The 13,103-nt window shown below is 36.8% G+C and overlaps 2 protein-coding genes across 2 annotated transcripts; one reads left to right on the forward strand and one right to left on the reverse strand.

Moving 5' to 3' along the window:
- Positions 1-2,675: 2,675 nt before the first annotated feature.
- LOC113329628 lies at positions 2,676-3,818 on the reverse strand. The gene is made up of 2 exons (XM_026576483.1): positions 3,714-3,818; positions 2,676-3,566 (listed from the first exon to the last, which is right to left on the reverse strand). Exons 1-2 carry the CDS (start codon positions 3,816-3,818, stop codon positions 2,676-2,678), a joined length of 996 nt encoding a protein of 331 aa, XP_026432268.1.
- A 5,117-nt stretch (positions 3,819-8,935) lies between these two features.
- Positions 8,936-10,596, forward strand: LOC113329459 (polygalacturonase-like). The gene is made up of 4 exons (XM_026576332.1): positions 8,936-9,398; positions 9,505-9,794; positions 9,878-10,106; positions 10,191-10,596. The coding sequence occupies exons 1-4, from the start codon at positions 8,940-8,942 to the stop codon at positions 10,428-10,430; spliced, it is 1,218 nt and encodes a 405-aa protein (XP_026432117.1). The 5' UTR covers positions 8,936-8,939; the 3' UTR covers positions 10,431-10,596.
- Positions 10,597-13,103: the final 2,507 nt, after the last annotated feature.

The following is a 13,103-nucleotide window of genomic DNA, read 5'->3' on the forward strand; positions in this document are numbered from 1 at the left end:
TTAACTCCCATGCATCTCCGTTCTCATAAGCAAGAAGTCATAGAATATTCTCCGAACCGCACCACGACTTCACATCCACTTGAGTTAAACAAAACCAATCCTCAAATGGTTTGACAGCATGACCTCAACTGCAAATATCAACAACAAAATACATTTTAGTTCTGTAAAACTCGGTGCAATATTAAAACACAATGTTGACTTGTTATTTTAGAGGTATTTTCAAAAATCACTGCGATGAAAAGTCACTAAATTTTGCGTATATGAATGACCACCTGATCTTGATCATGATTCATGAGTACATGATTTCACGGTCACCTTCCAGCCTGATTGACTCCATGTTCCCAAGCACCCATGTTGGGCGGATCAGTATGAGCAATATATTCAAAGATTTTGCGCTAAATATTTTTAATGACTTAAATTGAAACATATGTAAGAACAAGAAAATCTTCTGGAATATGTAACTATAGCTATTTTAGTGCAAGTGGAAGTGGTTGAAATATTCTAAATATCGATAGCCTTGACGGGCGCTGTGCCTGTTTTTCTTGCACATGTGGAAAAAATGGGACGACTTTCATCGGATTTTTCTTATGGAAGTCTGTCCAACTCTGGTGTGACTCACTTTTACCTGGTCCTCCATTTTTTGATTTTACCGGAAGAAGCTTCTATCTTGGAAATTTACTTTGGTACAAAATTATTATTTTTGTTGGAAACTTCGACTAATTGCTGGAAATCTGATTTCAACATAAGGTAAAGTTTATATGAATCTTGACACTAAAGATGAAATATTATTGTAACACTTTCGTTGAAGATTGCCTGCGATGCTTCTCTTGGAATTCTGATAAGGACAACAGAATATGTATGCCAAATTGAAACAACAGATGTATAACCCACGGTCTTTGTATGCCAAATTGCAAACACCGCCTATAGCTGGCTTCCAGCCTTCCATCTCAGTTCTCACTTCTCATAAGCAAGAAGTCTTCAGAACTCGGAAGAAATATTCTTCAAGCCGGACCATCACCTGGTGTTCACTTGACTTAAACAAGAAAATTTCCTTTAATAGTTTGACAACAGCAAAAACAATTTAATTCTATCAAGCTCAATGCAATATTAAACAAAATCTTGACTTGGTTATTTGTATGGATTTTTGTATTTGAGGTGTTTGGAATTCAATATGCACTGAGGTATAAAGTCAATAATTGCTGCATATATGACCACCTCATCTTTATCATAAACACATGATTTCCCGATCGCATTCCTGATAAGTTCTGCTAATTTAGTAAAGTGTGATTGTGATAACATATTTTAGTGTAACTTGAAGCAATTTACTGAAAATTTTGAATGTCGACCGCCGTTGTGGCCGCCATGAGCGTGTTTTTCTTTCACATGTTCAAAAAAATGGGACTTCCAGACTTTCTTATGGAAGCCAGTTCAACTCCGGTATTCATTCACCCGGTCTTCCATATATGATTTTACCAGAAGAAGCATATCTTGAAAATTTACTATTGGCACAAATTATTTTAATTTGAATTTTTCTAAATGAAAAGGCTTACAGCGTACAAGTCTGTCTAGGTAGCTAGGTAAAGAAATATCCGCACCACTTCCTTGACAAAAGTGTTTAAGATGAAACTAAAGTCTTAGTCCTGTTCTCGCGCATAAAAACTTTATTTACAAACGAGCTTTTTAGACAATAAACATGGCATACGGCTTAGTCCTACGGGTGCTAATCTAGTAGCTAGATTAGCAATCCATGTCAGCTAGGATAGCCTCCTAAGTTCTATGAGAGTGCTAATCTAGCAGCTAGATTAGTAGTCCACATCATCTGGGACCACTGTCCAGCGATGTTTGATTCAGCGCAAACAATTTCAGTCGTCAGATTAAATTTTGTTATTTTTATGATCCGTGTGATTTGTGTGAGCGCTGAACCATTCAGCCTAAAGGTCACTTTTTGAACGCTAAACCATTTAGCGCTTCAATCTCGCTGCTAGTTGGTTTGCGAGCATATGCTAGGAGAGAGAACTAGTGTTAACTTTTAGGCTACAATTTTTTTTGAATTGCAATACTTAACTGCCAATCTAACAGCTCAATTTAGCCCATTGGATTTAGTTTAACCCAAAATATGTGCTGTCCTGTAACCTTAAATCTACTACGATGATCTAAAATGTCGAAAACACAAAATTTTCTTTTGTGGCCCAAAATTTGCCGTTTGCATGCCTTACTTTAATCATTGTTGAATTGGTTTTTCAGATCTCTGTGTAAGAACAAGGAGGAAATTCTTGGAACAGATTAGTCTGATGCCCATCGTAATAGAAATTCAGGTGTTATTGCCGCTACCAATTGTATTGCAATTCGCATACGACCAACATCTATATATACTGTTGATTGTCTGAGGCAAATGTAAATTCGGCCGACCAACATTTGTGATTTAGGGAAATCGGAAGCGCGTTAATTTGTGTTTAATATGTTTAATTATACAAAATGAAAACAAACAAACAAACAAAAATGACTAGCTCTGTACATATATCCAAATTTTCCGACGCCGAACACAACCTTTTTTTATTATATTTTTGAGGTTCAAGTACTGAACACAACCTTTATTCGATAACCTGACATTCAACGGTGAAGGTGAACCCAAACGAAGCCCTTACATAAGGGCACATAAGTCTACTTCACCAGTTTCATTGCAGCTGCTGACTTTTCTTTTCGAACAACAATCGCTGTTGTTCTTGGTAGAACCGTACACCTTCATATGCATCTTTGTAAAGAACCCTTTTGAGCTGATTATCGAATGCAGCTGGATCGATCATCTCAGCCGATGGCTTACATTCCCTTGGAAGCTGTTTCTTTGTCTTCCTTACAAGCTGCTCGGCCAGAAGATAAGCAGCTTTATTTAATTTTAACTTAACAGGATGAAGATGAAATAAACTAGATTTGCACATTATCTGATCGCGCTTATCTATAATATCCTGGAGGAGGGGAAACATAAACTCAGACTCCTCGCGAGTTGTGTCGGGGATAATATTTCTCAAACACGTCTTGCAAAAACCACATTTGTAAGGAATACGCCGGGTCTCGATCAAACCATTATCAGCTCTCTGAAAAATCATTCTAAGGCAACAATCAATTTTTAAGTTGTCGCATATCAGTATAAGATCATATATTTTACGTTCCAACGCAAATGCAAGGCCAGCTTTCACCCCATCTAAGACATGGTAGGGATAAGAAACTCCTTCTGGTTGCACACAAGCAGATGCAGTTACTGGCTTTCCATATGAATCACGCACCATAACACCATATCCTCCCATTTCTGTTTCCTTGTTGTAATAACCATGTATGTTTAGATAGTGATACCCCATTTGTTCCTCGTCATTTGTTGAAGACCAAGAAACTATCCAGTCCTCCATTTTTGGGATTATGGTATACCCCTTTTTCGGGGTGACGGTATACCCACCATAGTATGGCTGCTCACTTTGTTGAGGTGAAGAAAGCATCCAAGCTTTACGGCGGCCATCATATTGACACCAGCGATCCCGGGCCTTACCCTCATCCTCATTACGATTATAAACCTCCTGCAAATTTGGTTGTCATTACATCATCGCCATTCCATATTTGGTGATACGGACACAAGTAGAATGAGAAAATAATAACAAAAGGTTTCATGTGATAGTATAACTGAAAATTGAAAAGGAAAATATGATTGATTTTCCGCTACTCACTGAATGGGTATTTTCTTGATTCTGAGACTTCATGTTTGGATGTGTATCTGATTCATCGTCTTTAGATTCAACGGCGGTAAGCTCCGGAACAGCACTGCGATGCATAACCACGCATAAATCATAATAATATCAACTATATCCAAATTAAACTAGTGTCTGAATCTTATGCGAATGACATAAATCATCCTCTAGTGAGATTGGATAGACAGACTCGGGTGAGTCAGACCCAGCACCACCAAAACAATCTGAACCGAAAGACACATGCTTAAAGGCAAATCAATCTAACTCTAATGTGAGATTTGCGTGATGATGAAGACTGAAAGACAGGCTCAGTTAGTTAGACGAGTTAAATCAAAACAATCTGACCAAAAGTATATGCTTAACTGCATATAATTCAACCCTTGTGTGTGTTTTCTGGGATGATTTAGACAATTTAAAGCAAAACCTACGTTTCAGAAATAAAAATTGAGGTCTAATAGTATCATCAAACAAGACTAACAGTACTAATAGCGCGTAATTGGATTGCAAGCAATCTCAGAATTGGATTCCGGATTAATTTGGTAACCCGGAAATCTCAGTTTTCAATTGCACTCGAAGAGGCATGGAATGGAAAGCGAATTAAGAGTAATTCGGATGAACTGACATGACTACCCTTTCTTACATATCTAATAGCCATATACCAAACACTGGAACCCTAAACAACAATCATAAATTTAATTTATCCTCCAAATAGTTTTAGAATTTAAACCAATAAATCTAAAAACATGAAGATGAAAATTTTGGACATAGCTACGTGTAATCACAATAATTTCTATTCCAAACTCTAGTAATCCTTCTCAATAATAAGAATAAATTCTCATAAGAAGTTTCCTAGGCATCAAGACAACCTCGTAATGCACATGCAAGATGATTTGTCCTTACAGGGTAGAATCAATCTTTTCCGCATGGATTTACACCAATAATAGCTACCAAAGGCGTATAAAAAGATTTTCTTAACAAAGAATAACATACAAAGTCAATAACGACCATTCTTGAAGTTTCATAGTTCACATAGGATGATTGTGAACATTCAAGAATTCCATACCACTGCGTACTACTTTCCATTCTTGAACTTCCTTCTTTGTGATTCACCAACAACATTCTTGTAAAAGCTACAAATTAGCTTAGAAGAGTATTACTCCAAGAATCCAAGTGTCCAAGTTCAAGAGAAGTGGAACAAGTGCAACGAAACGGAGCAAAACACTCAAAAACAAGAGACGGGACAAATACCAATCTTAACTCATCCAAATTCAATAATTATCACCTCCATTTCGAAGAGAATTCAAATAGGAAGAGAATGCAAAAAGAATGAGGTCATTCCGAGTTCGGGTGAAGAAGATACGGCCAAAATAAGTTTATTGAATATCGACGTCAAGTATGCATACGAGTTTGCAAACGAATTTTCGTCTCCTGGAGCAGTATGCAGACGGGTTTTGCGAACTTAAACCCCTGGATTTTGGTTTTAAATGATGTTATGCATACTTGGTATGTGTACCATGAAGTCCAAACATCCTGAACTAATGTTTTCAAACCTAAACATTTAAGAAACTTAAACACAGATCAAGTTAGGTAGAAATGAATGACAATCAAGGTACATGAATCATTATAAGTACTCAAACAAGTAATAAAAACATAAAACTTACTCAAGTTTATAGACATGCCTTTTTAGAAGAATCCATTCGAATTCTACATCGTTACCGAACATAATCTGTATGCCCCAATTCTCGTGCTTCCTTTACCGTATACATAACAGGGAATACCTTGGTAAGGATGCACTTACAACACAATCAAGTTGTGTTGAGGTGAACAATGTCTTGCTCACCATGGCACCAAGAAAGAGTTTCTTTCCAACAACTCTTAAATCTTGTAGTGTTGAGAAACACCCAAGGAACTGTTTTTATAAATCTATCAAAGAACTTCAAGAGAACCCAAAAAGATTTGTGTTTCTAATTTCCTGTTTCCAACTTATAAAAAAATAGTTTCTGCAGATAGTTTTTAATACTGCGAAGGGAAACTCTTTTGATAAAAAAGATACATCCTTGATTCTTCATAAAAGAAGACAATACTACTATCTTGATAGGAAGTATCAGGAATTGAGCAACGAATCAATTCATGCTTTGAGGTAATACACTCAGATGACTGAGATTTAAATTCCTCTTGTAATTCGTTCAGTTTATCACAACTAATTGGATTACGCAGAGGAGGAGCATTGCTCTCACTGATTAGTAAATCAATATCAACCTCAACATGAATATTATTCATCATAACTTGATTTAGCCTGTCAAGAAATTCTTGCTCTTTCTGGAGGTATAACTCAACATCAAGAGATAAGTTCTCAAGCTTCTTTTCAGGCCCTGAAAACACTTCAAGGGATTTTAAACCTGGTGGAGATTTAGATAGAATTTCTTCAACAGATTTTATTAAATCAGTCATGGAAGAGAATTCTGAAACTCCTTGATTTGGTGGTGCATTTATTGACATATCACTACTGTCCATAGAGTCAGATCGCTATAAACACAGACTTGTAAGGTTTTGAACGTGTTTGCTTGCTCTGATACCAATTGAAAAAGCGGTGGTCTAACAACACCATCCAATATTTCTCTTAGCAATCTGTATGGACTAACTACGAAATACTTTATAGAAAATCAACTAGACAGTCAAACTCAATCTAGGTAAAATTTTATCGAGGAGTTAATATCTCTCTCTTGATTTAATTTACTCAAGCTAATAAAAATCAGCGAATCTTTAATCAAATACAAGGAATAACTTGGATGGTACCAAAGACCAATATCCAAGGATCAATCAATGTAAATCAACAACCAAAGGTTGAATATTCTAATTGATGATCTATAACGCACAACCTGTATTATTTCAATTATAAAGATAAACATTATAATGCGGAAATAGAAATAACACAGACACCGGAATTTTGTTAACGAGGAAACCGCAAATGCAGAAAAACCCCGGGACCTAGTCCAGATTGAATACACACTGTAGTAAGCCGCTACAGACACTAACCTACTCCAAGTTAACTTCGGACTGGACTCTAGTTGAACCCCAATCATTCTCCCATTAATCCAAGGTACAGTTGTACTCCCTATATCTCTGATCCCAGCAAGATACTGAGCACTTGATTACCTTTGCTGATCTTTAGAAGGTTTCTTCAATCCACTTGACTTCAACACGAATTTTTTCTGAAATGATTTGATAATAACATGACCAAATATGTAGCAAAAGTATTTTAATTCTGTCAAGCTAGCTCAACGTAATATTAAACACAATGTTGACTTGTAATTTTAACGTGGTTTTGTTTGTATTATAGAGGTGTTCGGAATTCAAAAATCACAGCTCCATAAAGTCGATAATTGCGGCGCATATGACCTGATCTTTATCATGATGTGCAGATAATTTCACGATCGCCTTCCAGCCTGATTGACTTCGTGCCCCAAGAAACCATGTTGGCAGGATCAGTCTGGGCAATAATTTCAAAGATTTTGTGCTGAATTTATAATGTCTTAAATTGAAACATTGGACAAAGATTTCTTGTGGATAATGTGATAATATATTTTAGTGTCAGTGGAAGGAATTTGCTGAAACATTTTCATTGTCGACATCAGTTATGGCGGAGAAATGAGAGTTTTTTTTCTTACACATGTTCGAGAAAATGGTACTTTCGTCATGTTTTTTTGTGGAAGTCAGTCCAACTCCGGTGTGTTTCATTCACCTGGTCCTCCACTTCTGATGTTACGCGAAGATGTATCTGATTCTATCTTGACAATTTACTTTCTGACACGAGTTATCTTGACAATATTCAGATATGGAGCTTCACTCCAGCAGTCATCTTATGGAGTCTCTGGAACGAAAGAAACTCAAGAGCCTTTACTAGAAAACAACACAGTGTTACTGCAGTCATTAGTAAAACTCAGTACGAAATGTTTACTTGGTGTTTAGTTTTCAAAGACTTTGAGAATCTTACTTTTAATGATGTCATAGAGAATTGGCCAAGAGCTTATTTCAATCCTCATTAGTTTGAGGATTTTTGTAAGTGCTATCTGTCTAGTTAGGAGAGTTTTTCTTCTTTCTTTTCTTGGACAGTAGCATGTTACTTGTCCTTTCCTTATAACTCTCCGGGTAGTACGAATTTCTTTGTACTCTCGTTTTTTGATAAATGTATTTTTCTTTACCGATGGAAAAAAAATCACATTTTTCTGAATAGAGGGTTCAAGTACAACTCCGCACACCCTATTCAAAGTGGTAAACATTGAAAACAAAACACTAGTACTGCTCTGGGGTTCGTCACTCTTATGTAAAGAAATAGACATCAGCTGCGGTTGCTCAATTTGAGGTGCAAAAAGTAGCAGGAAAAGAGCCCATTGGGTAATCAGAAGAAGACCAAACTGAGCTTCCTGCATTCTTCCTTTCTCAAGTTAATGGTGTGAAAACTATTTGTCAACGGCATGATAACTTCTACCAACGTATTTACAATTTGCAATGTTTGTAAAGAACTCAAAGTTGTCACCAATATTAAAATTTACTTCACTGCAATATGTTGATAACTGTGCAAAGCAACAAGTTATATGTATACACACACACCGTACAGATCTAGATTTTGTCCAACTTTCTTTCACATACTCTTCCAACATTATATTTACAATGTCAACTTCCACGATCATTAGAGTGTTGGGGAACATAAATGGTGTTACTTAAAGCTCCTTTTGACGTACCAGAAAAGTTACCATTTTTTGGTTTGAATTTGAAAACGTGCATATAGTCTTAATTCATCGCCATGAATTGCACCAGGGAAGGATCAAATTAACGACTTACGGCCCTCTTTACTTAACATATCGATCAAGTTTGTTGTAATATCATTTGTTTTTCATTTTAGCTTAAAAACATGCCAAATTAAAAAATGATAGTATCTATTTTATTTTTATAAAATGGGGGGAGTATATTTTAATGAACGTTAAACTCGAGTTAGTGATGCTAGCAATGACCTCATCCTACTTGTTAGTGTTCAAAACTCTATGCATCTCCATTGACTTTGCTTATCAATGTCTTGCTAAACCAGCTTTCGGTTTACTTATTAGAGCTTAAAGCTGCATTGACCTTTTATCCTTATAAAAGCAAACTCCAATACCCAGATCTTACCATCAAATATTTCTTCTTATTCTTCTACAAACCAGCACCATGGTAAGATTAAGAAAAACTACCAACTACATTCCGTTACCTGTATTCTTCATCATCGTTACAGTGGTAGCTTTAACAGTGAATGCACATTATATTAACAATGTTGAACATTTTGGTGCGAAAGCAGATGGAAAGACTGATTCAAGTTCAGCTTTTTTAAAAGCATGGGCTGCATCTTGTAGTTCAATGGTACCATCAACTGTATATGTACCTCGTAAGAAGTATACTATTGGTGAGACTGTTTTTAAAGGACCTTGTAACAACTCGGACATCACATTTCAAATTGATGGGGTTCTTATTGCTCCTGATTATAAGCAGATGAATTTTTCGGCTCAGAATTGGTTACTCTTTGATCGAGTCGATGGGTTGTCTGTAATTGGTGGATTCCTTGATGGTCGCGGAACTAGTTTATATGCTTGTAAGGCTTCCAATCAACAAGGATGCCCTGACGGACCAACCGTACGTCTTTCTTGAAATGCAAAAATATGTTTCTTTGTTTCTGCTACGCCTTTCGAAAACTATGTAACTGAATGATGTCTTGATGATGATGTTCTTTTCTAAACAGACGCTTGCATTCTATACTTCCAATAACATCCTGGTGCAAAATGTAATCTCTGTGAACGCGAAGTTGTTCCACATTGTTGTTCACTCGTGTTCAAATGTGTTATTACAAGGGATCAAGATTCATGCACCAGACGAAAGCCTTAACACAGATGGGATACACATTCAGAACTCGTTTAATGTAAAAGTTTTGAATGCCGGTATAAAGACTGGAGACGATTGCATATCTATTGGCCCTGGCACTCAAAACTTATGGATCCAGCGTATTGCATGTGGTCCTGGACATGGTATAAGGTAAGGACATGGCATAAGCGCTGCATTTACAACGAATAACTCTTTGCAAGTGTTGTTTTAACCTATTGCGTCAATTGTCACAGCATTGGGAGTTTGGCTCATGACCTTGAAGAAGAAGGCGTGCAAAACGTGACTGTAAAGACTGTGGTATTCACTGAGACTCAAAACGGATTGAGAATCAAATCTTGGGGAAGGCCTAGTAAAGGGTTCGTTAAAGGAGTAGTATTTAAACACATTACGATGAATAATGTTTATAATCCGATACTTATCGATCAAAATTACTGTCCGCTTAAAGAAGGATGCCCAGACCAGGTAATTATGAGTAACCAAAAGCATAATAAACTGATAACAGTATTACATTCTCATGTTGTTTCAACTGTGTTCATTTTTTAACAGCATTCCGGGATACAAATCAGTCAGGTAACATTCGTTGACATACAAGGGACATCGGCAACACAAGTTGCAATGAAATTTGACTGCAGTGAAACTTCCCCATGTAAAGACATTAAGCTTCAGGATATTAAACTCACTTATCAACAAGAAAAACAGCAACAGTTGCAGGAACCGGCAGAATCCTTTTGTAAGAATGTTTTTGGAGTTGCTCTTGGTCCAGTACTCCCTCCAAGTTGTTTATAGAAATTGCAATATTTATATCTTAGCTGCACAAAAGATAACTTGAACATTACTAGCCGGTTGGCATGTGCATCGCGTATGCTTTCAAGTGCTTGCAAGTGGAACCAAATTTGTACATTACTCAACCGGAAAGAACAAAAAAAAAAAAGGTGCAATTACATTTCCTGGCTAAATTGATTGGGGCCTATGGATTTCCTCATCCACTCAATAGAGAATGATAAGGGGTGTTTAAAGTTTGTAAAATTACTAAATTAACCCTTAAAAAAACCTTAATTATTATAACACAAATACAAATACTAAATCATAACTTAATTAACAAATCCTAATCAATCAAAACTCATTCTATTTATCAATTTCCATCAAAATTAAAACTAAATCCTAATCAATCACAAACAACAATTAAGATCTAATTTATTTTTGTTAAATAAAAAGAAAACCCAAAAACAGACAATTCAAGTGATTGAGTTAAATCCCTTTAAACCACTTCCACCTAAGAGATACTTTCCAATGATTTACCTCTAAATCTTTAAAACTCACTTATCAAGTTTTTTGATAACCCGCCCAGAATCGGTTTATATGTTCACCATAGTAATCTGATTCTGCCGTTAATCGGTTTTTAATGTAAACATTATAACCCGATTCTGGGTTGATGTGATGAACATCAACTACAATCGGGTTACATTAGTACACACATTAACCGATTTTGGCTTCTTGTTCGGATCATTTTGGACCAGATGTACTCCGATTGTGTAGCTGAAAATCTCTGTATACCAACAATCGGACTACATTATCGTCAGTATAAACCGAATCTGAAAAAACAGCAGCAAACTACCTCCAGAATCGGACTTTATAAACATTTTAGAAGTCCGATTCTGTTACAAATTTCATAAGTCCAAGTTACAGAAAAAAGAAAACCACTTTCATTCATTAAGCTTGGTTCAAGTTTTCAAAATATACAATATATAAAGCGACAAAATATAAGCATTCGATAGATCAAGTTTTTAACATAAGGAAAATACGCATTCCAACAAATGAAGACCATCGCCTCGTGTTAGCATCGTATTTTTTTAGCCACTCCTTGGTGACCTCAGTGACCTTGTTAAACTTATCTACCGGTGGTAATGGACAATCATCACGTACTCTAAGACCGATATAATGTATGTTGTTATGGTTGAATAAAACAATTCTCTGATCCTTAAGCGATTCATCCCAAATGATATATTTGGTGCTATGTATAACATGATCCCTTTCCAAATAGATGAACAACGCAACTCCATGTTTCCGCCAAGAGATGACCACATAGAGGCATCTGCATCCAATGCTCTCGGGTAATTGGTCCATTCCCCTTTGGCCCTTGTAGTCTAGCAACCATTTTTTTAAAAATTACTTCTTTGTCTTGTCTTGTTTTTCCTTCATTCATCATCGATATGTAAAAATCCTTGTCTTCTTGTAGGCGCAAGGCCATCATCTTTCTAAAGTATTGACATTGGGTTAGGTTCTCATCGTCCGCCAAACTTATATGGCCTATTTGTTCCGGCGCAATGTGATAACCGCAATTCCCATTCGCATCCACGTCGTCGGGGATAACACATATGTCTTAATGATTTCAAGAAGTTTAGATTAATACTCCTCGAATATGGTGTAACACGTTCGATAGGGTCTACCTCGTTCATCCCTAGACGTGCTTTCATCACCAAGAGAGGCCCTTAGAGTCACCATAGAACCCTTTTGTCTTGCTTCTCCCTTGCATGCACGTAACCTTGATACTCATATTGTACTCGCTTGACTCTCTTGAGAAGGAGTGATTGGATATTCATGTTGTGAATGAGCGATTGGATCCTCATGTTGCGAAGGAGCGCTTGTCCGGATTTCTCCCTTCTTTGGTCGACCCCTTTTCCTTTTAGTCATTGCCTCTTCATTCTCAATGTGTGAAGGAACGTTTGAAACATTTGTCTTCTCTTGTGCGCTACTTGTCCCGCTTTCCCCCATCTTCAGTTGACCTCTTTTCTTTGGAACCTTTGCATCTTCATATTTAGCGTCTTCCTTATCATGTCGACAAAGGATTCTTTTTATGATACTCATTGCAACCTTAAAATCGTACCTTTCTTGCTTCCTATCCATGCTGGAAGGTGGTCTACCCGTCAGCAGTAGCACCGTTGGTTCTCCGGCCGGTATCATTTGGGGGTTCGCGGCTAGTTTTAAGTCGTACAACAAAACTTTTCTTCCCAATCCATCCTTTTTTGCGAACTTGTAAATGATTTCTCTTCCAATATCCGTGTCCACAAATGATTCGAGTGGTTCTTCGGTTGGGGGTGGTTTGAAAGTAAGTTGCTTCCAAAACGGATCAATGATTTCAAAAGGAATTCCTCGTTGGTACTTGACGATCATGTGACGACACGGAAATCCGAAGGCCATCATCGTCATACATTTACATTCAATTCTTCTTCTCCCCATCTCCTTTTCCATATAATATTTGTAATCCTTCATCATGAAAATGATTTCCCAGTGAGACACCCTATAAATTTAAATTTCTAATCAACCAATGTTGTTCCTTGTAGATTTTGATGATTTTCATCCCACTCTCTTCCATTTGAGCGGTTATCTTGATGATATCATCCTTGGTGTATTCATGGATGGCTTCTTGTAATGTAACCACGGTGTTTTGGCTCCCTCGGA

Source organism: Papaver somniferum, unplaced genomic scaffold (genome assembly GCF_003573695.1).
Source record: "Papaver somniferum cultivar HN1 unplaced genomic scaffold, ASM357369v1 unplaced-scaffold_117, whole genome shotgun sequence".
In the NCBI taxonomy this organism is placed as follows: Eukaryota; Viridiplantae; Streptophyta; class Magnoliopsida; order Ranunculales; family Papaveraceae; genus Papaver; species Papaver somniferum.

Bases quoted from the DNA above. Each gene is read 5' to 3' on its own strand.
- LOC113329628 (XM_026576483.1), bottom strand. From the start codon at position 3,818: ATGCATCGCAGTGCTGTTCCGGAGCTTACCGCCGTTGAATCTAAAGAC. The intron at 3,567-3,713 runs GTGAGTAGCGGA...CCAAATTTGCAG, and splicing joins ATCAAGAAAATACCCATTCA to GAGGTTTATAATCGTAATGA.
- LOC113329459 (XM_026576332.1), top strand. From the start codon at position 8,940: ATGGTAAGATTAAGAAAAACTACCAACTACATTCCGTTACCTGTATTC. The intron at 9,399-9,504 runs GTACGTCTTTCT...TTTTCTAAACAG, and splicing joins GATGCCCTGACGGACCAACC to ACGCTTGCATTCTATACTTC. The intron at 10,107-10,190 runs GTAATTATGAGT...ATTTTTTAACAG, and splicing joins AAGAAGGATGCCCAGACCAG to CATTCCGGGATACAAATCAG.